This window comes from Lonchura striata, chromosome 4 (assembly GCF_050655825.1).
Source record: "Lonchura striata isolate lonStrDom1 chromosome 4, ASM5065582v1, whole genome shotgun sequence".
NCBI classification, from domain to species: domain Eukaryota; kingdom Metazoa; phylum Chordata; class Aves; order Passeriformes; family Estrildidae; genus Lonchura; species Lonchura striata.
Window position 1 is genome coordinate 6,547,025 of NC_140706.1, and position 27,152 is coordinate 6,574,176.

The 27,152-nt window shown below is 43.6% G+C and overlaps 1 protein-coding gene across 6 annotated transcripts in view; it reads left to right on the top strand.

Annotated features, from left to right (window-relative positions):
* Window positions 1-27,152, top strand: part of FGFRL1 (fibroblast growth factor receptor like 1) — a 206,199-nt gene that overhangs the window by 171,543 nt on the left and 7,504 nt on the right. For all 6 annotated transcript variants that reach the window (XM_085577523.1, XM_085577521.1, XM_021535703.3 and 3 more), the window contains 3 exons: window positions 19,349-19,429; window positions 24,074-24,358; window positions 26,736-27,089. In XM_085577523.1, coding sequence (XP_085433649.1) covers window positions 19,349-19,429; window positions 24,074-24,358; window positions 26,736-27,089 — 720 coding nt within the window. The remainder of the gene's footprint in view (window positions 1-19,348; window positions 19,430-24,073; window positions 24,359-26,735; window positions 27,090-27,152) is intronic.

Here is a 27,152-nt window from a genome sequence, read left to right on the forward strand (position 1 = left end):
ATTTGTTAACAGTTGAGGCATAGGAAGAAACCTGTGTTCTCTCCTGCTATTCATGGGCCTGGCTTTGCTGCTGAAAATGTTTTTAGCTGTGACTTTACACTACTGGTGTCTCTGCTTTTATGTTCTATAAATTATGAGGCATTTAGCTCATTTTTCCAAGAGCATCTCTTTTGCTTTTCATGGGGCAAAGATCCTGTGTCACAATGCACTGCACTGCAGATGGTTATATCAGTTCTTTCTTGATGACAATTTTCGTATTTGACCAGCTTGTTCCTTTTCATTTAAATTTATTGCCAATTTTGCTTTCCTTGCTCAGAAGCAGCAATATATGGCATAAAATCCAGCTCTACCCACCCTCCCTGGCTACAGTTGTCAACTGTGCCCAGTCATAGCTGCTGCCATTTTAATAACCAGTTCCTGCTCTTGGATCTTGAGAATGTATAATCAAAAAATCCAGCACCTGAGACCTGCAGTGAAATGCAGTGATTTTGCTGGAAAAGGCAGCCCTTCAACTTACCTTTCACCCTATGGAAATGACAAAGGTGGGAGGTGTTACCCTGGGTGTCGTCTCTCTCCTTGCATGGAGTAAGGCTGTCTAAATAATTACATTCTCATGAGAACTAACTTGCTGAGTTACAATCTTAACAGCATTTCATCTGTGCCCAGTGGAACTTTTCCTCCTTGTCCCTTTTGCAGGGTTTTCACCTTTTTATCAGGTGAATTGTCTGTGCTGGAGTGGCCTCATACTGTCCACCATTCCAACAGGATAATTGTTGCTGAATGTAAAGCACTTGTCACTTCTCTAGCTCTGGAAGGCAGGAAGCTTGGGATAGCTTCCCGAAAAAATACACTTTTTTGGACATGGCAAGGATGTTTCAAGAAATCACAAGCACAGAGAAGCACTTAGGGCCAGGTGGTGTTAATCTGACATGGAGTAGTCTCTTTCCCAGTGCACAGTGTTTGTGTGCTGTCTTGCTTGATGGGTGATGCTGGAAGCTTGACTTTTGGTTAGATGACAGAAGCACAAACCTGGGTGTGCTTATCCACTGTGTGCAGGCAAGCCTTAACATATTTACACAAACTAGATGACTTTTAAAGCAATGTTCCCAAAATTCCAGCACAAATTGCCTATGGGTCAATTGACTGCATATAGGGATCAGGATTTATCATAAGGCCTACTACTTGTTAAACTCCCAAAAATACCCCAAGGTGTAGATCAAATAAGGTATCAAAGAACTCTCACAAATAACCCCACAACATATGTTGTCCTAAGGCAAACATGTTACTAAGCAGATGGGTTTGCATCTTTCACTGCTGCTGTTTGCACTGCAGCTGCTCACGAGGTGTTTCACCTTCCCATCCAGCAATACCCCTGTGCAGCAAAGGTGTGATTTAGATTTGGTTTCAGGCAACAACTTTGAAGGGTGAAGGTGATAATTTTATCCAGGCTTTTTTCCTAAGTAATTTGCATTGTTCCTTTTCCTGGGACCTTTTACAATTTGTGCTTTCCATGGCTTGTTTTTTTTTTTCCCTTTATGTTTGGCATTGCTTCAGTCTTGATATAATCCCTTAATATATGATGGAGAACAGTTCAGCCCTTCAGGGAGATGCCATTGAAGACTATTTCCAGGTTATTGGGTCTTTCAGTGTTTTTCACATACATCCTTAAACATTGCTATTCTTCATCCATTCTACTTTGAAGCCAATTAAGCATTTTAATTTGCTTTAGTGTCCTTTGATCAGGCCTGTGATTCCTGTATAATGTTGCTGTCACGCTGTACATGTTGTTAAAAGGAGATTGTATTTAGCGACTCTTCTAAAGGAGTGCTAATATTGCTCTTATTTCTGGGTTCTTGTAGAGGAGTGCTGTTGCACAAATAGTTGGGAACAGTTGTGCAGTCCTTACCCAAAGAATATGTAATTTTGGCAACAGCAGAAAATGCAGAATTAATATTACTATGAGTAAAAATTTTGAGGCGGTACGAGGAGTAAATGTCTTCCTCATTTTCACCCAGAGGCACTTGGGAGAACTGAGAACAGCTCTCTGTGCCTTATACCTGTGCCTTATCCTCCACCAGTTGCTCCTGGGCACACCAGCTACTCCCATGTCAGGCCACTGGAAACACTGAATGTGTCTGAAAGCAGAATCTGGCCTTTCATAAGGAATCATCACTGTGGAGCATCATCCACAAAGAAAAACTGTTCAACAGTACAAAACCCACATTGTGTATAAGATCAGGACAGGAAATATGGGATTGCAAGCTGAAACTGCGTGGTAAATTTGAGTGAGTTACACACACTAAAACAACATGCTTCTCTCTCTGCATCCCTGCCTGTACCAGAGAGGCTCACAGTTTGGCTCTGTTTATCCCACTTGGTGGGAACCCCTTGCTCCCAGGTTCACAGGTGAGGTCCTGGGCCATCAGCAGGGGAGGTCACCTATGCAGTGGTGGAGGAGAGCCCGGAGCCTGGCTGGTACTCTGCTGTCTGCTGCACATCTCCCCTTAAAGGAAAGGAAGAGGCTTTGATAACTTTGAGATAACAGCTCCTGAAAGCCTCTTCTGAGCTGTGCCCTGAACAGCAATCCATGGTGTGCTTGCCTAAAAACGTGGGTATATGTTACCCAGCTTTACTGTCCCCAAAATAGATATTTAACTTTTTTTTTTCCCCAATGAGCAGCCAAAAATGCTTTTCCACTTTCCCCCCTACTTTAAAAAGGCTAATGGAAAAAAAAAAATCTGCTTTCAGTGGTGTTTTTTCCTTTGATAAGATTAACCCATTGTTTGTAAAGCAGAAAACAGATTTTTTTTTCTCCACTGAACAAGCAAAAACACAATCACTGTAATGAATATTGGGTATTTAACCCTTCTCATCTGGAGGAGATAGCATATAAGATTCCCTGCACTACTTTCCCTGTAGAATAAAGTAGCTGTAGTATTAATCCAAGCCAAACACTAAAGTTTTACAATTGGTTGTATTATTATTGCAGTTGCAGCATTTTTACAGCCAGAGCAGAAGGCTTCTGAAATTAAGGTGATATTTAATCTTCTTAAGACTGCTGGGCACCAACTAACTGCTCATGCTATAGAAGGGAGACAGCTGCCTTCTGCTCTGCTTTATACAGAATTAATGCCACACCTCAGTTTCTGGGAATTTTCCAATGCAGTTTTCATTTGGAATAGCTGGTCACTTGAGTAACGTGTAGCTTAGAAATAAAATAGAAGCAATTTTCTGCTTAATTAGAAACATAATCCTAAATTCTGCCAGCTTCAGCCCGGCAGTTCAACGGGAAGGTTTCACTGTGGGATTGAATGTCATGTTTTGAAGCCTGCTCTGCATCCCTGCTGGACTGACAGTGTGGTTGCATTGCCTTTTGCTTGGGAAGGGGCAGCGTGGTGCATCCCTCCCACACTTCCCAGAGCCATCCCAGCCTCAGGCCAGCATCTGACATTGGCCAGGGAATCCTTAAGGATCAGTCAGCTTCATGTGGGCAAGTTTGAATGGAAGCAATGGAAATCTGCCCTTTGTGCTCAACCAGCTGGGCTGTGCAGGAGGGGCAGTTCTCTCTGTTACAAGGAGGCCTCTTGAAGAGGCTTCTCACTGTGTGAAATGCTGACAAATTATGGTTCCACCAGCCAGGAGTCAAATTAAGGAAGGTTCGTGCTGAGGCTGAGATTGTTTTCCAACAGTATAATTTCTGAGTGCTCCAAGAGCAAGGCCAGCACAGTCAAACATTGTTTTTCTGCTGTGTTATCTCAGAGGGAACTTGCCAAATCACCCTAATTTGCAGTGGGACTCCAGTGCAGCACGTGGGAGTCAGCTGGGGCTGTGCTAATACGGGTTTGGGGGCATAAAGGCAGTGGGGTCCCTGGCCCTCAAATGGACCAGACAGCAGATCCAGTTTAGTAAAAAAACAGTGACAAATCTCTACCCAGAGGGGGTTGGCTTGGGAATACACAGGAATGTGTAATCAGACCTCCTTGCAACAGGATGGAGATTTTTCAGTGAGATGTTGGGCTGTTCATTCCAAGTCATACTGACATGGGGATATCCTGATTGCCCTGAACATCCAGAGATCCAGCGGCTTCCACAGGGACATGCAGCATCTCAGGCCTATTTTTTCCTAGAGAAACCCCATCCACAGATATGATCCAAAACCCCATGCTCTTCCTACACTCCAAATTTGCCTTTTTTCTTTTGAACAGAAGTAGCACTGTTTTGTATTTTTTAGATTTTCAGAGTTACTAGAGCTCCTACATCATATTATTTAGCACAAGGATTATTTGTTTTCCAGCTTGTGGATTCCCGGCATTTCCAGACAGATAAAACAATATCAAATCATTGCAAAAGCATGGCTCTTTGACTTGTCCTCAGTTATCTTCCCTGTGCTTTTGGAAGCAGTCATGGATACACAGACCTGCGCCACATTGCAGGCTTCATCCCATTGCTGCTTCTCACGGAAATTCTGATTTTTATTAAAAATATTCCTCTCCATGGTTGCTCCTTTTTCCTTTCAGTGAGTCTTCTTTGGAGCAACCCCTCTCTGGCATTCCTCCCATCCCACTGCCATGAGGCTGCCTTTATTCCTGGTCGAATTACCAAAGCCTTCCCTCCTCCCTGTGGCATCCAGGGCTCCCAGCTCAGGGTTTACCCCAGGCTTCCCATTGCGTAGGCCTCTGTACTGCTGCCAGGCGATCCTCGCAGTATATGCTGCGGGTGATTCTCTCAGCCTCTGGAATGAATTATTTTATTGCTGCCAGCTTGTCAGAGAAATCAGCTTGAAAGCTGAGCCAGAGAGAGGTTCCTGGGAGCGACCGACTCGGAGTGGAAGCGAGTCACCGCTGAGCAAAATAAATCAGGGGATGCATCAGCTGGATAATTCAGGTGCTGTTTTAGAGCAGAATTTCAAAAGAACCAATTAGGCTTCCACAGGTCTTATGTGTAAAGCTCATAAATATACAAATCATGATCTTATAATTAAGCATTGTTGTTTCCCTGGTTTTGGGTTTTAAGGGTATAGTTCTCTGTTTAACTGCCTTCCTTATAAAGATTAGGCATGGTCTGGACATTTTTCTCTTCCCATTTACCTCTGAAGGAATTTGCATTCTTGCTCTGGGCCTGCACTTGGGTGTGCATACTGCCACTGAAAAGGCTGTGAGCCATAAATAAAAGAACAATATGACCACAAGCACCCCCTGCAGAGCAAGAAGAAAGACATGAGTAAAATAATATGCCAGAGAAAATCGCAGGCCAGATAATTTATCCACCCCTAATTTTTTCTGGACCAGAATGAGGTATTTCAGATAGTAAGAAAACACCTCCTTTTTTTTTTTTTTTTTTTTTTTTTTTTTTTTTTTAACTAGTGATTTCAAACCATTGGACTGTTAAAATTTGATTCAAATTTTAGTTGACTCTTTGTCAAGAAAAAATCACCAAAGGTCACTCACGAGCACCACAGAATCTACTGCGTGTTTCTGAAGCAGAAAGGCAATTCTTTCATGCATTTCTGTTACTTTCAGCCATTCAGACTCCTGTGTCTTGAAAGAAAACACATCTCAGGTGTCACATTAATCTGGTTGGTATGAGATTATGGCTTGCAAATTGCTGATTTTGGATATGGATGCCTGGTCCATTTAAAAGATTTCAGCATAAATAGTAATAATAGACTTACAGTGGTGCAGCCTTTCAGAAGACAAGACAAAAAGCTGTGCTTGTTAAAACAAAAGATACCCCAGAAGCAGGAAATTTAATATTATTAATGAAAACAGAAGGAATTATTAGGAATGTTTTCACATGGTAGAGTTCCTCATTCAGGATGTATTACTGTGGGGACTGCACCAAGGGGTCTTGCTGGATGGTTTTTCCCCCCCAAGTGTGTCTGCAGCACTGTGAACATTCCTCTGCTCTAGCCTGTGATGTATTTGTAACATTTGCATGTAATCTGTCAGGCAGGGCCTCTGCTATAGAGCGTGGGAGTTTCAGGCCCATGGGATTTGTCAGGCTGCAGATGCAGAAGTGGAAGTCAGTCAGATTTGTGGCAGGGACAGGGGTTTCCTGGTGTTGGAAGGAGGGAAGAGTAAGCCCTGCAATCTGACTGTGCACAGGCTATTCTCACAAGGTTTCTGTTTTCAACCTCTGGATGTGTTTTGGCATTGGAGTTCTGCTTTTCAGCCCGTCCTCCCCAGTTTTTCAAGGTTCACCCACAAGTCATAATTGCCCAGGGGGATAACAGCACATGGATGCAATGAAATGCATCCATAAAAATGCTTGTTTTTCACTGACGGGGCTCTAACTGCTTGTTATCTCTGACCATTATTTAGAGGGACATAAATGCAGCATCTCAGCCTCACACATTCATAACCCCTTCCATCAAAAAATCTCGAAGCATTTTATGCACAGATGTAACCAGATTATATGTCCTGTTGTCTGTGTGGCATCTCCAACATCAGGCATCATCATTCTAAACCATATGCCAGAGTCTAGAGTATTCCCTGAAGTATTTTACATGGGAAGAATCATGTAAATAGAATATCTGGCAATCTATGAATGGCTCACAGGATTTCAATCAACTGCACAGTTTTAAAATTGGCATTTAAATCCCTCTCACATCTGTTGTTTAAAATAGCCAACAGCGTGTGGAATACATTCAGTATGAAATATCCATATGAGTATGTTAATAATAAAATGCATTATCACAGTAAAAAAATAAGGTGTGTAAACTGCAGTGCTTGTTAGAGTAAATATTTAGAGATTTTAGAGAAAGTACTGTTAACTAGTTAAAAAAATAAATACTTTGCCTCCACAGATAATACCGAGATGTTCTCTGTTTTTTGAATACAGGACTTAAATGTTCCCAGTTGCCCTCTTGGTGCAGATTGTGGCTTCCAGTGCTCTCCAAGAGCAGTCCATATGGGTCAACTTGCATAGGAAGCTAATAAACTGCACCTGCTTTAGCTTCTAAATATCAGACAGTGGAATACCTCTTGGAAAAAGTTTTTTATGGATCATGTGGGCAAGCTCCTAGGTGCCAGCTAACTCTGGTTAGGTGTTAGGTGGTTGTGGTTCATTGACAAACGCTGTATTCCACTTGCAGCCCTACTTTGTCTCCTCAATGCATTTTCCTATCTTCAAACCAATACTGCTTATGGACAGTCCCTGCCCCTGCTTCGTCTCAGTGAAGCCTTTAAATGAGGTTCAAGGTGTGAAGTGCATTCATGTGGGACATGTTCTATCTCTGACCATAGAGGATTCTAGTACTGGGGAGAGCTGTACCCTCACTGAAAAAAAATGCAGTAACTTTGCTACTGAGCACTCAAAATCTGTTGAATTCTACCTAAAATAATCTTGAGTTTCATACATTTTTATATAACCTTGACAGCCCCCTTTCAACCCAGGCTATCCTATGGTTTTATGATTCTCTGTTTTCTTAGGTAGCTTCTGTCTCTTGGTCCTTTCTGATCCTGAGATGGTGATCGTTCTTATAGGCTGCTGGTCATGTGCCAGGACAGGCATTAAAAAAAAAATGCAGAAACACACAAAGGAATTTAATTCCATCCCACAGGAATGACTGTACTATGCTAGTCATTGTTTTGAAGCATGTTTTAGAAATTTCTAATGACAGCACTGGGATTATATAGTTAATTGTGGAGCAACCATTTTTACAATTTGTGTTTTACCCCACATGGAAAGCTACAATTTACTCCATGTAATTAGGTTAGGTTTAATTTTGGCAAGACACAGGCCAGCATTATCCTGTGTAATATACTGTAATCCTCACGTTAGGTAGGGTGCCAAGTATTCAGTTTGTTTTGGGAGCCAACAAAATTGCCACTTGTCCAGGGTTGTTCTTGGACTGAATTGTGAAAGTGGTAACATTTTGCTACTAAAACCAGCTTATTATTAGTCTGACAATGACCTAGGGATATATATATCATTCATTGAATATTATGCAGAAGGTAAATGGCACTTCATTAATAAAATTATGTCTTTAACAGCATATGGGGACAATGTTGCAAGTCTTGGTATCATCAGACACCAAGGCTATCTTTCATTGACCCCAGAATTTCAATTTCTTTACTTTATTGTCATGCTGTAAAGTGTAGTGATCAGAGAGATTACACCACTTCCATATTGCTGTTACACAATTGTGTATCAGTTTGCTTAAAAAAGATAAATCTAGTTTGAAAAGCTAAAAATTATTTTTTCTCTCTATTCTTTCAAATGCTTTTTCTTTACTTTCTGACTTAATGGTTTACCTAACCTTTAGAAAGTCTATTTATCAAAAGAGATTTGAGTATAAAGTTGTGGGATGGTGACTGATGCGGGGATGACTGCTGCCAATGGCATATTAAAATTTGTATTTATTACATATATGGACTGTTTTCTGAAGTAGTTCTCTTCTGAGATATGAGAGGAAGGATTCCCTAACAACATCTTGTGCCCCAGTGAGCATGATTAACATCTTAGACTGTTATATGCTCTGCAACGTCCAATTAAAAGTTATCATCCTCTGTTGATGTCATAGTACTTCTACAAGTTACAGATGCTGTTATTTCTTGAAATCAAAGTTAAACTGTAATAGCCTATTGACCTATCCTGATGAGGTGTGATTTTTCACCTCAAGCAAACACACTTTTCCCATTAAAGATGTTGAGCAGCAGTCCTCTCTGAGATTTTGCTTCATTTGGTAATTGTCGTAGGATGTTTAATTTTCTTCCATAGGAGATATTTTTACTTTTCTACCAGAAGACTATGAAATATGTAAGCCCATAAGGAATGTTTCAATAGTTTTCATTCTGGGGTGGAAGAAACAGCTGGATCCACATTCCTGGCTGTAAAGCCCAGTATTGCAATTCCCAGTTCATTGTGATGGATTGGGTAATTCCACACTAAGGAATTATCTCAGTGTTTGGAAGGCACAGGACTGTACAATTGATTATTTTTGTTTGATTATAAATGCCATCCAAAAATAATGCCTGTGCTCAGTCACTGACATGTGTGACCTTTCTTTTCCTCCCAGCCTCTCTGAAATCTCTTTGTGCTGGCCTGTTTTGGCCATGTGAATTTTCAGGGAGATGGAACACATATCAGTGATGTTTCTACACATTTTGGTGAAGAAAATAATAAACATCAATCAGTGCTAGTAGGGAAGGGAGTGATAGAAGTATCATTTTATGGGGGACAGCAGCTGTGTAGTGGTTAAAATAGACAGCTGGGAGCCAGGTCTTATCAGTTTATCCTCAGCTCTGCTGTAATCTTCTTATCATTAACCTTGCATTGGTCCTTTTTAGTGGCATGCCTCCCTCCCCCAGCCCTAAGCAATTTAGGATTGTTGAAGATGGAATTTTGGTCTGTATTTTTGGGTGGAGTGTTCATACCACCTCACTTTCAGCACCCACTCTACATAGCCATCTCTTCTGCAGTCAGGGAAGAGAGGTAGGTGTCACCCTGACTTTCTTTTAGTTCTCTGGACTTGGGCACTATAGTTAGTGCCCAAAGTGAGGACTGTTTAAGCTTATTTATCAGATAACACTAAAAATCACAGAATTCTTCCCAGTGTTTATAAAGTTCCTGTAAGTAACTAGTGATTTATTCTTACAAATAATAATTGCAGTGAAATGGTTATAATTCAAAAAGGTCAATTGGTGTTATAAATAAAGATTTTTCTTCTCAGCTCTATAAAGTGCAAGATGCTAACATTCCCCCACCGCGCCAAAATGGGTGGATACTAAACATATGTTTTTCAAAGAACTTTAATATGTGTGACATCCACTCTGTGTCTGCACTACATAGGCAGTAAACTCTTAAAACAGGGTTTGTCTTCTGTGCTATCTGTGAACAGCCTCTAATATACTGGAGCTCTGTCTCTAAGAAAGCCTTGATGCTAGCATTAAAAAATACTGGGAAATATTACCAATTTGTTCTGGGCCTGGAACAGCTGGCTGGTAATTGCTGTCTTTTGGGGGCTGCTATTTCATGCTCAGAAAGTGCTGGTGACAAGGCAGAAGCCTAACCACTCATCTTGTTCTCTGATTTCTTCTCCCTTTCATCCTCGGCAGTAGCAGATCAAGACTGTGACCGCAGACTGGTGCCTGTGGTACAGAGCTCTCGGGGCTGCTGTCTGTGTGTGCTGGAGCATGCTGATAAAAAAAGCAACCTCAACAACAACAACAAAGGAGGAAGGATTGTTTTCTTGCCCCTTATGGAATGGAGACCTGAAGTGAGGCGGGAGGTCCTGGTGTCTGAAGGAGTCAGCATGGCGGAAGGGCTGTGATTGCTTTTGTAATGTAATTGTTGTAATGGCAGGCCAGGGAATTGCAGTGGTTGAGTGAAAAACTCCAGCTGTTTCTCCTTGTGGTTCTTTGTGTGGTTGCAGCAGGAGCTGGAGCATCCCCATGTGCAAATGGAGCCACGACTGAGAATGTGTCTCGGATGACTTTGTGAGCTCTGTGGGCAGCAATAGACCACAAGGAGCAAGGAAGAGCTGCACTTTCAGAAAGGCTTCTCCCTCCACAGCACTATGGAAAGTGGCTGGGGAAGGAGGGGAGCAGGGTAATAAAGTAGGTGCAGATCTGACACAGAGAAGGGGAGGAGAGAAGTGAGTGTAGTAGGCACAGGTCATATCCTGCATGAGCTCAGAAGAACTCCAGAATTCCTCAGTATGAATACAGCCAGAAGAGAATATTTCTCAATATTCAAGGACTCCTTTTTCACTAATATCCTTTTCTATTGTGTGTTGGTTTTTTTTTTTTGTATCAATCATACCATATTCCAGGACTTACTAAAACTCTCTTTGAGAGCAACACGAGCCAACTATGGCAAATGGAATTGTAAAATCTATAGTTCAGCCATACCTAGATCATTATAATTTTGCATGTTCTAAAGTTTGAGGCTGGAAATCTGCCTGGCAGAAAAGGAGCTGGGGGTGTTGGCTGAGAGCCAGCTGAGCATGATCCAGTATGTGCCCTGGTGGCCAAGAAGACCAGTGGGATCCTGGCCTGGGTCAGCAATGGTGTGGCCAGCAGGACCAGAGCACTGATTGTCTCCATGTGCTGGACACTGGTGAGGCCACATCTCTGTGTCCATTTTTGGCCCCATCACTGCAGGAAGGACATTGAGGGGCTGGAACATGTCCAGAGAAGGGCAACAGAGCTGGGGAAGTGTTTGGAGTACGTCTCAATGAGGAGCAGCTGAGGGAGCTGGGGGTGTTTAAACTGGACAAAAGGAGGCTCAGGGATGACCTTCTTGGTCTCTACAACCCCCCTGACAGGAGGATGTAGCCAGATGGGGCTCTTCTTCCAGGTAACAAGGGGAGGTTTAGATTGGGTATTAGGAGATATTTCTTCATGGAAAGGTTTGTCAGGCATTGGAACAAGCTGCCCAGGGAGGTGGTTGAATCACCATCCCTGGAGATATTTAAAAGACATGTGGATGTGGCCCTTAGGGACATGGTTTAGAGGGACTTGGCAGTGTTAGGTTTGTAGCTGGAATCAATCATCCTATGATTTTGTGAAATAGAGCTTCTTTCTCTTCTACCAAGTGACTATTCCATAGTCAAGCAGATGCCCCTCTTGGGAAGCTTTCACATATGTTCAATTTAAAGGCTTTCATTTTTTATCTCAGGTTTTTATGTATATATCCCTTTATACCTTTAAAATACCCCATTTTTCTGAAGTTCCACCTCTCCACATTTACCTCTCCAAGGAAATAGGTGATCCCTTTCCATACCAAAGTTTTTAAATCAAGCCCAAGCAATAAACCACGGCATTCTTTATGCAAGAGTACAGAACAGGGATATGTCCATGTTGGTCTCCCAGCAGAGACTGCAGTATTAAGAAGGAATTGGTAGTAAAAGATATAGTCCAGGTGCTAGTAGCAGCTTATAGCCAGCAGTGAAATATTCTCTCTGGGCTGCTGAAAGTCTCACTGGAAGTAGGTTTGGTTTGTCTGTGCTGTTGGAGCTCGATTGGTACCAGCCTGTGAAATAAACCACTTTTCATAAGTCTGTGCTACCCCATAGTCCCCCTTTTTCTCATTCTGTGGAAGAGAGTTGTCTTCCTTAGTCTCAAATCTGTAATCTCTGATTATGTTCACCTGTTGTTGAAATGTGGGATGCAGCAATAGCCACCAATTCAGAGCTTTGTCACTGACAGGTAATATAATGGGCCTGCACATCATCTCAGCTCAGAAATGTGAGTTACTGATGCAGCTCTGGACAGAAGCGTCATTTCTTCATTAACTAGCCAGGGCTTTTGTCTGCTGTCTGTGGAATCTCTCCAGTGTTTCAGGAGGCAGATGGCCTGCAAATGTTGCTTTTGCAAAGCATCCTGCTTGCAAGAGATTCCCTGGGCCTGAAGTGCAATCCGTGAAAATTTTTGCATGGAAATTCTCATGAAAATGGCCAGAGCTGAAAATACCAAAAAAAAACCACCAACACATACTTTTTTATTTTTATTGTCAGGAAATTCCATTTTTAATGGTTATTTTTGGCCCAACTGCAGCTGAAGGCAATAGGTAGTAAAGTCTCCAGTGCCTGTCACAGAGGGAAATTCTCTGCCAGTAACCTTTTACTTCACGTTGGTTTTATTGTGGGTTCTTTGGTTGTAGTTTGGTGGTGTTTTTTGGGTTTTTTTATTTTTTTATTTTGGGGAGGGGAATTGGGGGTTGGTTTTGGTTGTTTTGTGTGTTTTGTTTTTTTTTTTGGGGGGGGAGGAGGTTGGTTTATTTGTTTGTTTTTTGAGAAAAGCAGAGTGTTCCTTGACTATACACTCCTCTGAGTGGGTTTCTGCTTTCCCCTCTTGAGGGGTTTTCTCTGACTGGACCCAAGGAGAGGGGTTTCCTCCATGAGATCTTTTTTATCCAAATATTCCTGATACCTTTGCTTTCACTGAACTCTTCCAAATAAACTAAACAGACTTCCTGTCTTTTCATAACATCAGCATGGTTAATACAGTAGGTGACACTGTTAATACAGGTAGGTTAAGGAATGGTGAGCGTGAGATGGAGGGTTAATGAAGGATCTACAAAAAACATTCAAAATAGTATCTAATATTGATGCCAGGTTTGTGTCAATGGGATGAGATCATTGGAGTTTGGTCATGTCTTCCTCTGGCAGGAAAGAGGGTTCAGAGTAAACACTTGCTAAATTAGACCTTAATGATGGTAAAAAAAATTCTGAATTAGTCAAAGTGAAGACTTTGCATCTTAATAATCTCAAGTCACCCTTGGGATTCACCTGGGTCCTGCAGTCATAGTTCAGGCCTCACAAAAAGCATAAAACAAGCTGAAAAATCACAAAAACTTGAAAATTAATGTTTTGCTCCTCTTTACCCAAGATTTGAGTGTATTTGCACAGAGTTCTTCAGAATCACAGATGTTAAGAGTTGTTATTCAGTAACAAAAAAACCCTGTGTTTTAAAGTAGTGACTTCAAGGTCAAGATCATGTTCAAGGTCCTCCAGAAACATCCCAAATATCACAAGATGAGCAATAAAAGCCAGTCAGCTGGCAGTGGTAGCTCTCAGAGGGTGTTTGTGCTAATACCAGCCAATTCTAATGAAGCCTGGAGTGTTAATTAAAGTACCCACATTAAGGAGATCTGGGGAAAGTGTCTTGATCCTGTAATATCCCAGAGATAAAGTTGTTGCTGACTTCCTACACATGTACCTCATGGACCATTCGTCTGAGCATCAGATAAACCAGTTGGGATAGCAGAAGACTTACATAGTGATCCCTGCCTTGTGTTTCCCTTTAAATTCCAGCAAGTATCACAGGAAAACCTGAATGCATCTGAGATAAACTGCAGAGACCTACTTTTTAAGATTGCGCTTGCTTTTGGGTGTGTTTATCCACCATCTACTGCACCTTCAAGGCTGCTGAAAATTAAGTCCAGTCTTTCCCTGTTTGAAGTTTATGGTCTAAGTTTTCCTGGTTAGGCTCAACAGAACAAATTCTTATATAACTCCTAGAAAGTCCCAAGATCCACGTCCCACAAGCAACCTGAGTTTGATCAATCCCTAGAATTCTGCAGCAGTGAAGGACATTGGGGAGCAAAAACGATGTGCAAATATGATGTGTCCGGGTAAACGCGAGTGTCAGCTCGTACAGCCAGAGTTCAGAGAGATTTCTTTCATTCATCCATGGGAGAAGGAGAAGGCCTCATTAGAATTGTTCAAGGCTGACTGGATTACATCACTTTCCCCCTCATTTCACTCCCTCCCCACTTGCCTCCCTCCTTTTATTTACACCCCTTGTTCAGCAGCGGTGTGGAGTGGGGGCTGCCCTAGTGATGGATGCTGATCGCTTCATTCCCCACTGCCCCCCCAGCGCCTCCCCCAGTGCTTTGAAGTGTGCTCAGGTCTCAGGCTCCAGTTCAGAGGTCACTTTGTTTATTTATGCAAAGCTGGCTCATCTGTGAAATGGGGCTTTCAAGGCCTCTGACATCAAAGACTCCAAAGCTGGTCCCATCAAGTCAGAGCAGGGACAGGCCTTGCATTATAGCAAATTGAAGCAACTTTGTGAATCATGGGGAAATATGATGGCTAGATTTTTGCTCCAAAAATTGGGCTGTTGTTTTGACTTGTGGTTGGATGCTCAGCACATGGTATTGGCCTGAAAACCAGTCATACCCTTTTGGCTAAAACATGAAGTCTTCATGGAGAGCCTGTGGGTAAATAAAATTTTATCCTGACTTAGTAACAATCTGAATATTTCTCATCAGTTGCTCTCAGAGATGGATTGTTATGCAGAATTTTCCATGTGCTTTAACTTTTAAGAGGGAATGGAACAATTCTGCTATGGTAATAAACAGTAACCATATCCCACTGATGTGGCAGTATTTGTCCCATAGGCTCCTCAGTGGGCTTTGCCAGTTGATGGAGTTACAGACAGAAATCCCTTTTCTGCAGAAATCCAGCCTGCTTTGGGACACCACACTCTTCCCTAGCACCACCAGCATCTCAATGCTGTGGCATCTCAGACATAAAAGCCAGCTTGGAATGAGATCCCGAGGCAAGGGAGAGGCAATGGTTGGAGAACAGCTGAGGATGATGCCACTGGGGTGACATTCCTGAAGAGTAGGCTGATGCCTCTGTCTGTCCTGGCCCTGTTTTGCATGGCCATGTGCAATATTTGGAGGGGAAGGGCCTACACGAGCTTGTCCCGTGTCTCCATATCTGTCACCTGACACGATACTGGAACCTTGCCCTTCAGGTTTCTTGACTGGCCAGCATGCTCTGTAACGCCATGGAGCCAAATTGTACATTAAGAACACCTAAATCATGTGTATGTTTTCTTAGCATCAGATACTCGTGACATAAAATTAGTCAGTGATTGCTTTTCAAGGCAGGTTTTCCACTTCATATTCCAACTGGCTGCTATCCTTAGCGTGTGATACTGTCCAAGAAGTCCAGTGCAGGATGACCTTCCAATAGAGGTCACAGGAAAGGGAGCTTGGAGGATACTTCAGCAGTTCATCCTTCTTAGCACTGCTTCTCATGGTAATCTGCTGGCAGCAAATTTGGCAGTGCTGCATAGCTGGTCCTTGCTGCCCTTTGACTGCAGCCTGATTTTTCTGTATGTACTTATCACCCCGAGCTGCCCACCTCAGTGGGGAGCTGACAAGAGCATGATAAAGCAATCAGCTTATTAGGTCATTTCTTGAATATAGCTAAGACTCATGATCTCTGCTACTAACTCACCATTTTGTATGCTGCTCCTGTATGTCTGAATGTGGCTTCTTTCCCCAGGTCCTCTCTCTGTCTAAGAAGAATATTGCCAGGACAGTTGTGTGTGTGACAGTTGGAGTGAAATGCAAACAGCAGGTCTTCAGCTCTGACACTATTAACCAGGCTTCAGACTGCAGGTTTGGGCTGAACCAGATGCCTGTGAACTTTCAGGAAATTTAGCTTTGCTTTCAGCATCACAGAGCCCTGTAAAACACTATAGAAGTGTTTGTCTACCCTTGGACACAACTTGATATTAAAATTGAAAAAATAAGAAAGTTCTTCAAAGCAGGGTGAAACAAACTCCATGCAGCCACAGTACTGACTGGTTGAGGCAGGTAGAAGTCAAATATTGATGATGTCTGGATTAGACAGGGGCCTTCCATCCTCAGGGTGTTCCTAAATTATCTCTCCCCCAAAGTAAGAAAGCAGCTCTTTTTTGTTTTTTGTTTTTGTTTCTTTTTTGTTTCATCACAGATTAGCACTTTATATCTCTGGCTGCTCTACTGCCTCACTCATACTTTTTAAGTTCAACTGGAGACTCGAGGACTTCCGGGAATCTTCCCCAAATAAGCTCCATCCAGTTTCTGGCTGTCATGAATCAGCTCTCTGGTACAGCTGTCAAGTGTGAGTTTGTTCTGATACAAGGAAAGTAGGAGCCCAGTTCACTGCACATTGCAGCTGGAAGGGTCTGCTGTAACATCCCTCACCCCATGAGCAGCTCTGGGGATGGGAGTTTCCACGTTTATGGCATTTCCCCACCTCAAGACTTCTGCTAGTGTTGCTAATGTTACCATGTTCCCAACACATGCAAAGCAAGTTCCAGCATATCTAAACCAATGTGTCTAAATGCATGCAGTTATTGATTTCAGTCATTCTGAAATGTGGCTGATTACTTCAGTCCTCCACCATATCATCTATTCCTCCAGAGATACCACTTACTCGTCCACCAAATCATCTCTTCCATTGGCTCAGCATGGTGGTATAAATTATCCTGACCTCTTTCCCCAAAAAAGTTTTTTTCTGGGTTTGGTAGTTGACTCCACAGGTTTGCGATTTGTTGGGATAACAACTGAGGATGAATCTTCAAAGGATCAAAAGGATTCAGAGCAATTTTCCATACATCAAAAGCTTGGCAGCAAGTCAAGAGGTGTGGAGTCCACAGTCAGTGGTTGTGTGTCGCAGGAGGAGGGCACAGGGATGACTTTCTGTAACATGAGGCAGTGGGCAAGGGAGATACTCTGCTTTTTGTACACCAAACTCAGCAGATTAGGGTTTAATTGGCAGGATATTGCCACTTAAATCTCATAACCACTTTTATGATATTCAGCAGTTAACAATGGACAGGAACCCCCCCATCTCTGACCGCAATTTTTCCTCTCCATTACAATATATTTTTCTAAATGTGCTGAGGGATTTACTATGTTCTCTTGTTAGACAGCATCCAAGAGTTCATTTGTGACACTATGGACATTTATGGGTAAAACTGTACAAGTGCCAGGAGATAGTTAATTTGGTATTTTGACTGAGAGGAGACAACGTCATATGCAAGCCATCATGTATAATGTGCATTTTTGTATTCCCTGCTTTTGGTTTGCCATGGTTGCAAAAATAAACTTGCAAAGTGCAGCTCAGGATGCACTGGCCTCCTCTGTAACACAGGCTGCAGGCAGAGCCTGGGTGGTGCATGGCACTCGGGCTCTGTGTGAGCCTGGTGTTTCCTGAGTGGGCCATTTCACCCTGCTGCCCATGGTTTGGGCTGGGAGGTGACTGTGGCACCCAGGAAAGGCTCAAGGTATCCAGGCATGGACAGAGGGTGGCAGGAGGTGGGATGGGGCACTCATCTGGAGGAACTGCTGAGCTTTGAGCACGGCATTGCAGCCCACAGTTTTCTTTTCCCCTGGAAGTGACAGCTGTACATAGCTGTAAACATACATTTCCAGGAGAAACTGTGCTGAAGTAGCCAGAAGAAGAAGAGAAAAATCTCTCAGGGTCAAGGGGGGACAAACTCATGTAGCATTGCAGTCTCTGCTTAAGGGACAGGGCTAATGAGAGCAGAGCATCTGTTGGCATGTAATGCCCTGTGCTGAAGAGATGGGATGGTTTTCCAAAATAGCAGAACCTGGGGTGAGGATAGGTTAAGGACACATTCTTCTCTTTCAAAGACTGCGTACAAATTTACCCACTAAATACTGTCTTAAGAACAACCCAACTTGTAAAAAAACAACTGTAAAAAGAAGTTTTACTATTTGTACCGTTTGGAGGGAGTGTGCTTATATATAAGTTGAGACCAGTTTTTTATCTCTGTTGCAGAGATTACAGAAATAATTGTCTTTTGCTCACAAGACCCTTTTCTTATGAGTTTCAGGAGTTGTACATTTGGAGGGATTCCTTCCTTAAATTAGATATTTCCACTCCTCTTTATTTCTTTGGGATTTTACACCATTTTGTTCCTCATTGAGGCAAACTTTTTCCCAGTCTTCACCTGGCCTGTCTCTGAAAATCAAATTTCACCCACCTCAGTGCACTTTAGATAGAAACTAAGGAGCTCTTGGTTGAGATTGTTACTTCAAATCCAGCTGCACTCTGGGGCTGTGCCACCTTTTAAAATAGATGTCACCTTAGAAGAAAATGTATTTTACTGCACCATCATGTGAGGGTGCCCAGAGTGCCTCAGGTGACCTCCCTCCTGGTGTGAGCCATTGCTCTATCCGAGGCTGCTCAGAGCTCAGCACTCATGCAGTGGAGGTCAAGCTGGAGGAGGAAAAATTCTCACATCTGGGTGCTGTGTTTGTGTGAGGCTGCCAGAATCACCCAGGTTGTAAAAGGAGGCTCAGGGAACTCTCCTGCCCCCTTGGCCCTCCTGGAGACCTCACAGGTGGCCATATCACTGTGGCAATTTGAGGTGGGGGCTGCTGGAGAGATGGGGGTTTCACCTTGTAGGGATTTCTATTTCTCCAGGGCAGAGCTGAGATTTTGGTGCTGCTGTGTGGTAGTGATATAGACAACAAGAGTGATGAGGGACAAAGTGGTGTGTTGATGTAGGTGGATGGGTGGTCTTAATTAAAAAGAAATACAAGCAGCTTTTCAAATCAATATTGTTTTTGCCAGCCATAAATCTGCGTTCAGTATCCCTTTGAGAGCTCATTTGACTCCAGACCTGCTTGCTTTTCAGATTTTGTATGGAAGCTGAAGGGTGAATTAGTGGCCACAATCATACTGCTTATGCTCTCTATGACTGAACACATAAGTCTTCCCTAGGTTTAATTTTTTAATCTTTCCAAGGTTTAATTATCTTTAGTTTTGATTTATGCCATTATTTGCATAGATGGTACCACAGATCACTCCTCCGAGGGAACAGCGACCTGTAAACTTAAACAGAGAGGCTTTTGTCAGCTATTAATGGCAACATTGATTAAACTCCCATTGATTTGGTAGCCTGCCGTAAAGCCCATAAAGCAGAAAATGGAATTGTTCATTAAACTGGCCAGAGTGATGTGGATGCCTACTGTATGTTGAGTTTGCTGCAGCTGCATGGTGTCTCCAGCAGGAAATGCAAACTCCTGTTGTCATCCTGCTGTGCTGCAGGAAACCTTCTTAACATCTTCCCTTTCCTTTCCTGCACAGATGATGCCAGCTCAGGAAAGGACAGCCAGGTGCCTGAAGGCTCCAATGGAGAATATGAAGATCATTCTGGGAAGCAGTGGGGTAAGGAGCAGTGTGTGTTTTGTGGTTTTCCTCGGCCCTTGGTTCAGTGCTGTTCCTGTTTCTCAGTTGCTGAAGGAGAGGAAAGGCAGAGTGACTGGAGCGAGTTCTCCCTACATCTGGTCAAACAATAAACAGAGTGTCAGCTGAATGTGCTGCTGTGAATGGATCCCATCCAAGGGTCCTGCAAAATGCAGCCTGTGGTCGGCCCGAGGGCCCCCTGCCATATACCCCAGCATGGTTCTCCCTTGTATTTGTTTTTCTGGGCAGTGACTTCTCTTTTGCATGTGCAGCTCTTACAGCTTTCATAGACTCCCTATAAAAAGCATATTGACTTTTACAGCAATATTTCCAAAAGTCTTCAGTGCCAACATAACATTGCTCCCACTAAGGGCAAATGGGAGGTCTGACTTCACTTCAGGAGAATTAGCACTAAGCCAAGATGAGTATTTTTTAAGATCACCGTCTCTTTCAGACACCTGCCTGAGCTTCTCCAAGCCATGGACTGTTCAGGATATGATTTTGTAGCTGTTGCAGAGCTTTGGGGAACTGCTAAAATCTCACCTGGAACAGGCTCTGAATCACTGCAAGACTTGCAGGCCCAGTTTGGTCCAAGCACTCCTCGAAGGACAATAAGTTGTCAGGCTGATGCCAAACAGCTTTTGGCCATTACTGACAGGAGTGTGATGTGAGTTTATGAGCTCAGGGGATGAAACTTAGCATTTCATTTTGCTCGTGCAGTACATCTCTCTCTTTAATTTTATAATACAGTGATGGCTTTGTACCACATTTGTGGCCAGGGAGAACCTCACAGTAGTGGTAGGGGTGGAACCTGACAAGCTTTTGCTGTGTGGGTCCCCACCACTTAAGCTGAGACCAGTTTTCTTCAGCAGCTGGCAAACAGGGATGTGGTGTGCTGTGGTTTAGTTCAGGCTACACTTGAAGTACATATTTATTTCAGACTGAGCTTGTTTGGGGAGAGAAAGGTAACCTCCACTCATTCTGGAGAGGGATGACAGCATTTCAGAGCTGGAGGAACAGTGTCTTAGATAAACTACAGGTCAGGAGTACTTCAGGAGGGGTTCAGCAGCTAATACAAAGCTGACATCTATCCACTTTAGATTACCATTGTGCTTCTGGCAGAGCTGCTGGATGATGGATCAATACAACAATACAACAATAATACTATGAAGAAAAGATGTAAGCCCTACTAAAATTATTAGGCATTGACAATCTTGTATCATATTGTGTGTTACTCTGTCCTGCCCTAGACCAGTCCATTGTGCTGCAGTGTTCTTCAACCTCTGCTTTTTCTTCTTTTCATCCCTCCTGTCTCCTTTTCCCTTTCCCCAAGCAGATAAATGCCTGGGGCCAGCCATGCACCCACCCAGCCCTTTCCATCCAGCACTGTTCACCAGTAAATTGCTGGTGTGAGCTGGTGTGAAGGGAGGGTCAGTGTGTGTCTGCAGGTCTCTGGAGGATGATGGGTGAAGAAGCAGTTTGTGTTCTCACAGTTCTGGGCCTTTGGAAAAGTGTGAGAGGAGAAGCATGGTGGAAAAAAAAAGCTACACTTTACTTTCCATCTACCACCATAGAGAGGTATCTCTGAGGAGAGCTATTGTGACACTTTTTTTGTAATTATCATAAAAGCTGGAAGTGGTAGTGACTGTCACTATGTGGGAGTAATGGTGGTGCATCACAGCAGACAACATTTTTCAGATAATCACTTCACTTTGTGTGAGCAATGTCTGACAGGAGCCTCAGGGACTGATCCATGCCTCACAAGATGTCCCTCAGGGAGAGGACACCACTGAATTCCTTCACAGGTCTTTGTTCTGATAGGCTTCCATTGCATTTAATTTTCATTAGCTTTGAATAAATCTTCATGGTAAACAGCATTTCAGCCAGGAACCTGTACATGACACTGTCTCTTTGTCCCCATCCACTTGTGTTTTCCCTTGCTCTTGAGTGGAACATAATTTATACTGTACAAATGTGTGGTCATGTTTATGAAGCAAATGCCAAGTGATGTGGAGGAGAACAAGCATGTGAATAATACAGAGGCACTTTGTAATTGCCTTTGCTGGCACTCCAACAAGCAAAACTTCTGTAAATGGAACAGATTTGGGGACAGACATTTAGCATCAACTCAAAAGAGACCTTTTCTGCTTGTCTCTCACAGTGCTGCTTCTCTTCTTTCTCCTTTGTGCTTGCTGGGTCTCTTTTTCTCTCTAATGTGTCTCTCTCTCTCTCTCTTTCTCCTTTTTTTGTTAACTGGCTTTTCTAAACTTGTCCAATTCAGGCTTTTGTCAAGGAAACATTCAGGACTGTGTAAATGGGATCTGGTTTCAGCATATTGCACACAGCCTGGAGTAGCTTTTGAGACCACATAATCACTTAACCTTTTTTAAACAGAAAGAGAAAGAAAGAAAGGCTGAAAGATCCAAAGGAGTGTAGCTTTACCTGTAGTTTAGTATGTATTTGGGCAACCATGTGCGAGGAGTGAATGCAGAATTCCACACAGACTCATGGGAGTCACAGTAGGAGGAAAACCAGAAATGTTAAAGACCTGCCTTTTTTTTTTTGGGTGGAAAGAGTTTCTGTCTTAAAATGCCCTTACTGAACAGGGATGCCAGCAAGTCCTTCTGAGAGTTCAGTCATTAACTTGACTTTCAATCTGCTGGGGAAGTGTGACTGTCCTGCCTCCAACTTGCCCTTTGGTATGTTAGTCCCAGCTCAGGAATCCTGTCCATGAGGATCTCTCCTCTACTTAGACCTGGAGTTCCCAGCCTCAGAGTAAATTACTGCCATATTACAGAGTAACTGTTCAGACCCATTGCATGGCTGATTCCTGACCTCTCCATGAGCCTTGCAGACATTTTCTGAATTTCCACAGTGACAGCCCTTATCAGCACTTCTCCCTTGGCTCAGATGAAGATTTGGGATGTCGTTGCCCACAGTGTGCAGCTCTGACAGGGCTCTCAGTGTCAGGGAGGGGGATTGTGTCTGCTGTGGGGGGGCTCCTGCAGCAGACCCCCAAGAGCCCAGCAATGCAGGCATCACGACCTGTGGAGGGGTCAGTATGTCACACTTGCTGCTCAGCTGTCACGGCAAAGACTTCCAGTGCCGGAGTTACTCCGGTTCTTTGGATTACACATGAAAGCCTCTGCATGGAGAGCAAAGCATTTCTGAGCAGGAGTTTGAAATAACATGAAATGGCTGGGACCCAAAAGGACAGCCAAGGGGGGCAAGGGAAGGCTGTGGAGACAGATGGTTCCCCCTGCAGAAAAGAACTCTGTGGAGAGGGTTATGCCAGAGGGTGTCCTCTTCCACAGGGAGCGATGCTGGCCAAGGCTGCAGGGGCGTGAGGGCTAAGGGGTGTGCTCACAAACCTCAGAGGGCAATGGCTACCATTCCCCAGTGCTTGGAGATAGGAAGCTGCAGACCAGTCTCTTCCATTCAGGAAAGCTCCACTATAATGCACATCCCAGAGCTTCTGGCCCTCAGCCCTGGGCAGCAAGGCTGGCTGTCAAGTAGGAAGTTCCACTAGGCCATCCTGTAGCTAGCCAGGGAATCCCTAGAAATGCTTAAAAAGCATGTAGATGTGCTGCTTAGGGACATGGTTTAGTGGTGGAGCTGGCAGTGTTAGATTAATGGTTGAACTCAATAATCCTAGAGGTTTTTTCCAACTTTTACAGTTCTATGATAGACTTAGTTAGAAGTGCCCCTGGACTGGCATAGTTAAAGTAAGTGTGAGAAATTTATTATTACTTTTAAATTCTTCATTAAATTTCAGATTTTGCCAGGTGAGGGCCTTGCATTTCTCTTAAGTTTCTTGTCTCTGTACTCTAAGAAATACTGGTGATTTCTTTGCTAAGACAAGATGACCCACGCTTCTATCCACCAGCAGCTATTGCTTCGGATTCCCGAGTTTTGGGATGGACTGGCACGGGTATCCTCCAATAACAAGCTCATAAAGTTTTTTGGGTCTTTCCATTTTTTTGTTCACTTCTTTGGACCATTCAACATGAATGTTTTGTAAATTGGAGCTGAATGAATAGCACAGATTTGAGTTCAAACCAATGTACAAAAGTCTGTCACACTTCTAAGACTTTCCTATGTATGTAAAAGATGCTGACTCTTCTTAAGTCCCTTTAAAGCCACTGAGAACCAAGAGGCAAAACATCTTCAGGAAATTAAGCTTCATGTAACAAGCAAAAAATTGAGAAAATGGTCAGCGTGACAGGAATCTGAGTTTTTTCCTTTGGTCTTGGCCAAGGAGTTTGTGGAATATGGTAACAATTATAGTGTGATTATGGGGCCGCATTTTGCCTTCAGCTGCAATAGCGTGATTTTGGTATTATTTTGTGAGATGGTCTGGTGCAATTGCCTTACAGACACAGAAATTCTGGGACTGTGCTATGCAGAAGGCTAATGCAGTGGCCAGAGCGGTCCAACTGACATTCAAATGCATTGGGCTGGGTGGTGAATCCCTTCTAAGGAAAACAGTTTGAGCTGATATGAGGGAGAGTGATACACTGGTATGTATGGGGCTGCCTCTCAAGCAAATCTGACCAAAACCTTAAAAAGTTTCCTTCTCTGCTCATGTCCTGTGTTCACCACAGTCCATTCTGATGCCTTTTGCAGCCCGGCCCAGGTTCACCCAGCCTGCCAAGATGAGGCGGAGAGTGATCGCCCGGCCCGTGGGCAGCTCCATCCGCCTCAAGTGCGTGGCCAGCGGCAACCCCAGGCCTGACATCACGTGGCTGAAGGACAACAAGCCCCTCACTCCCCAGGAGATTGGGGAGAACAAGAAGAAGAAGTGGACGTTGAACCTGAAGAACCTGAAGCCAGAGGACAGCGGGAAGTACACCTGCCGGGTGTTCAACAAAGTTGGAGAAATCAACGCAACGTACAAAGTCGAAGTGATCCGTAAGTGCGGCTCCGGGAGGGAGAGCAGAGAGGGGCCTTGGAGAAGGGGCTGGCTCAGTCAGGACAGTGTGGGGTGGCAAGGGTGCAGCGTTGATGGCTGGACATGGAAATGGGGAAGTGCTAAAAACATTAGGAAAAACACTGCTGAAACTCTAGAATGAGCCTGAGACCTGGGCAAGACAGAGTAGCAAGAAGACAATTTAGGAGCTGAAATGAGGACAGGTACTTGGGAAATAATCACCTCCACAGGCAACTGCATGGTGAAAGTCATGCCCAGCTCAATCTTCCACAAGAGAATCATTTTAAGGACAGAGAGCTAACAGAGAAAGTCCTTTCAAGTACCATGGGAGAGGGGGTGAAATGTCTAGGATTAGTATGTCAGAATGGGTGAAACCAGTCAATTTGAAATTGAGTCGAGAAGTTTCTCAAGGGAAACTTGAAAACCAAGAAATCTCATTATTAGAATGACTAGCCAGACAAGGTTTAGGGCCAGATTCTAAAAAATGTTTGGCCATCTGAAGGTCCAGGCAGGTAGAAATGAATTACCAAAAAAACCCAAACCAAACCTTAAAAAAATCTGCAAGGATCCTGTCTGTATCTTTAGATGCCTACATAGCTTTAAAGATTCAGTCCTCAGAAGATGAGCTGTGGGGGATTACCCTTCATTGTGGCAAGGTAAATTGTTCTTCTTACTAGATAGCTATTCTGAGTCTTGCTCTCTAATCTTCTGTTTCCCCTATTATTGCTGAGGATAATTATACTCAAATTCTTCCTAGGTTTACCAGAGAAGAGCTCTTATTCTTAAATCATTGTGCTTTGCCAATGACATCATCATAAGTTGTCATGGAAATGATTACAGAGTAGCCAACTCAAGAAAGAGAAGATGAGCTGAGTGGAGGGAAGATTGAATAGCCTTCATTAATGAGGAGCAGGGGCATGGAGAGCTATTTCCAGCCCCTTGGAAAGCATGTTGTTTGTCTGTGCATACATTTTAGCATGAGAAAGTTTATCCCAGTGAGAAAGATTGTTCTTAAAGGTAAAGATCTGTTCTTTGATAAGTCCTTTCCCTAGAATCACAGGAATTAAAAGCACATGTGGGAAGCTCTGTTGGGCTCTGAAGGCACAAACCTGCTGGACATCTGGGATTGATAAAGATGCAGCTGTGTGGAGACAGTAAAAACATGTGTTTACACTAAAACCAGGAGCAGAGGCAGGGAAATGAATCAAGCCCCATCCTAATGGCAGCTGTGGCATTTTCACTTCATCAAAACCAGACAGCACCAGGAACAAACCCCTTTCTGTGTCCCTGTTTATCTTGGTTTTTATCAACTTAAAGATGTATGTAACCTTTGTTTTCATTAGCTTTTGCTGGCTAGGAGTGAAAACAGTAACCAAAGCTGGAACCAGAGTCAAGGAGATAAGGGCATTAAGCAGTTTTCAGACATCTTTCTATTTTTAACATCATTCTGTGGAGCATTACAGGTTTTATTCAATTTCCTCCTTTTTTTTCCTCCCCCCTGAGCCTCCACTCCTAAGTCCTGCTTATCTGAATCTCAGTCTCCCCGGCTGTGATTGCTGCTCACGGTCCAAAGGCAAAGCCTACAGAGACTACTGTGGTATTTTTGTTTCCTAAGCACATCTTTAGAGCCCTCAATATTGAAAGTATCTCGAGTTTTTGAAAGAGGGTCCATTGTTCCTTCCTTTCACTCTAAAGCCAGTGCTGGTGGGAGCTGTTTTGTTGCATGCTCAATCCAACAGTGTTTGCCATCAAAAGGAGTTGATGATTGCCAGCAGTTACCACCCACAGTGATACCATAATTTCTCCTGTGCCTAGGACAGAGGTTTGCAGTACCTCCTTGCCTGGAAACTGTGACTGATTTATCTGATCCTAACACTAAAAAAGATCCAAACATTCCTCAGATTGAGGCATACATATTTCCTTTCACTTTATGTGGTGTTGACACAACCTTAGACTTATGATCATGCTGGAAAGGATGGTCTTGTGAACCTCTTTCAAAATATAAGGGCTCAGAGGAAAATCATCCTTTTCTCCAGGTCTGCTGCAGGTAGAAAACAACTTCCTTGTTATAAACAGGAAGATTCAAGTTGAGCATGAGAACAGACTTGTTAAAGCCTCAGACAATGGAGGAGTTGTTTGGAGAGACTGGAGAGCATCTACTATTGGGGGCTTTGGCAAGAGGCTGGAAAAATGTGCATCAGGAGAGGTCTGCAGAAATCTCAGCGTGCCTTGGGGCAGGGAGTTGGACTAGACTGTGATTTTGCATCCCTCCTACACATTTTCCCTATGTTTCTGCAACTGCAAGCTACTGAGGTTAGCAAACACCTTTGCCCATGAGCTCCCTGTGTTTCTGTGCAGAGAGGACGAGGTCCAAGCCCATCCTGACAGGGACACACCCCGTCAACACCACAGTGGACTACGGTGGGACCACATCCTTCCAGTGCAAAGTGCGCAGCGACGTCAAACCCGTCATCCAGTGGCTGAAGAGGGTGGAGTACGGCACGGAGAGCAAGTACAACTCCACCATCGATGTCGGGGGGCAGAAGTTCGTCGTGCTGCCCACGGGGGAGGTCTGGTCCCGCCCAGACGGTTCCTACCTGAACAAACTGATGATCACTCGAGCCAAGGAGGAGGATGCAGGGATGTACATTTGCCTCGGGGCAAACACCATGGGCTACAGCTTCCGGAGTGCTTTTCTCACAGTCCTGCCAGGTGAGTTGTGATGTTTCCCCCCTCTGTTATCAGTCATCCGTGGCATGGAATTTATTAATTCAA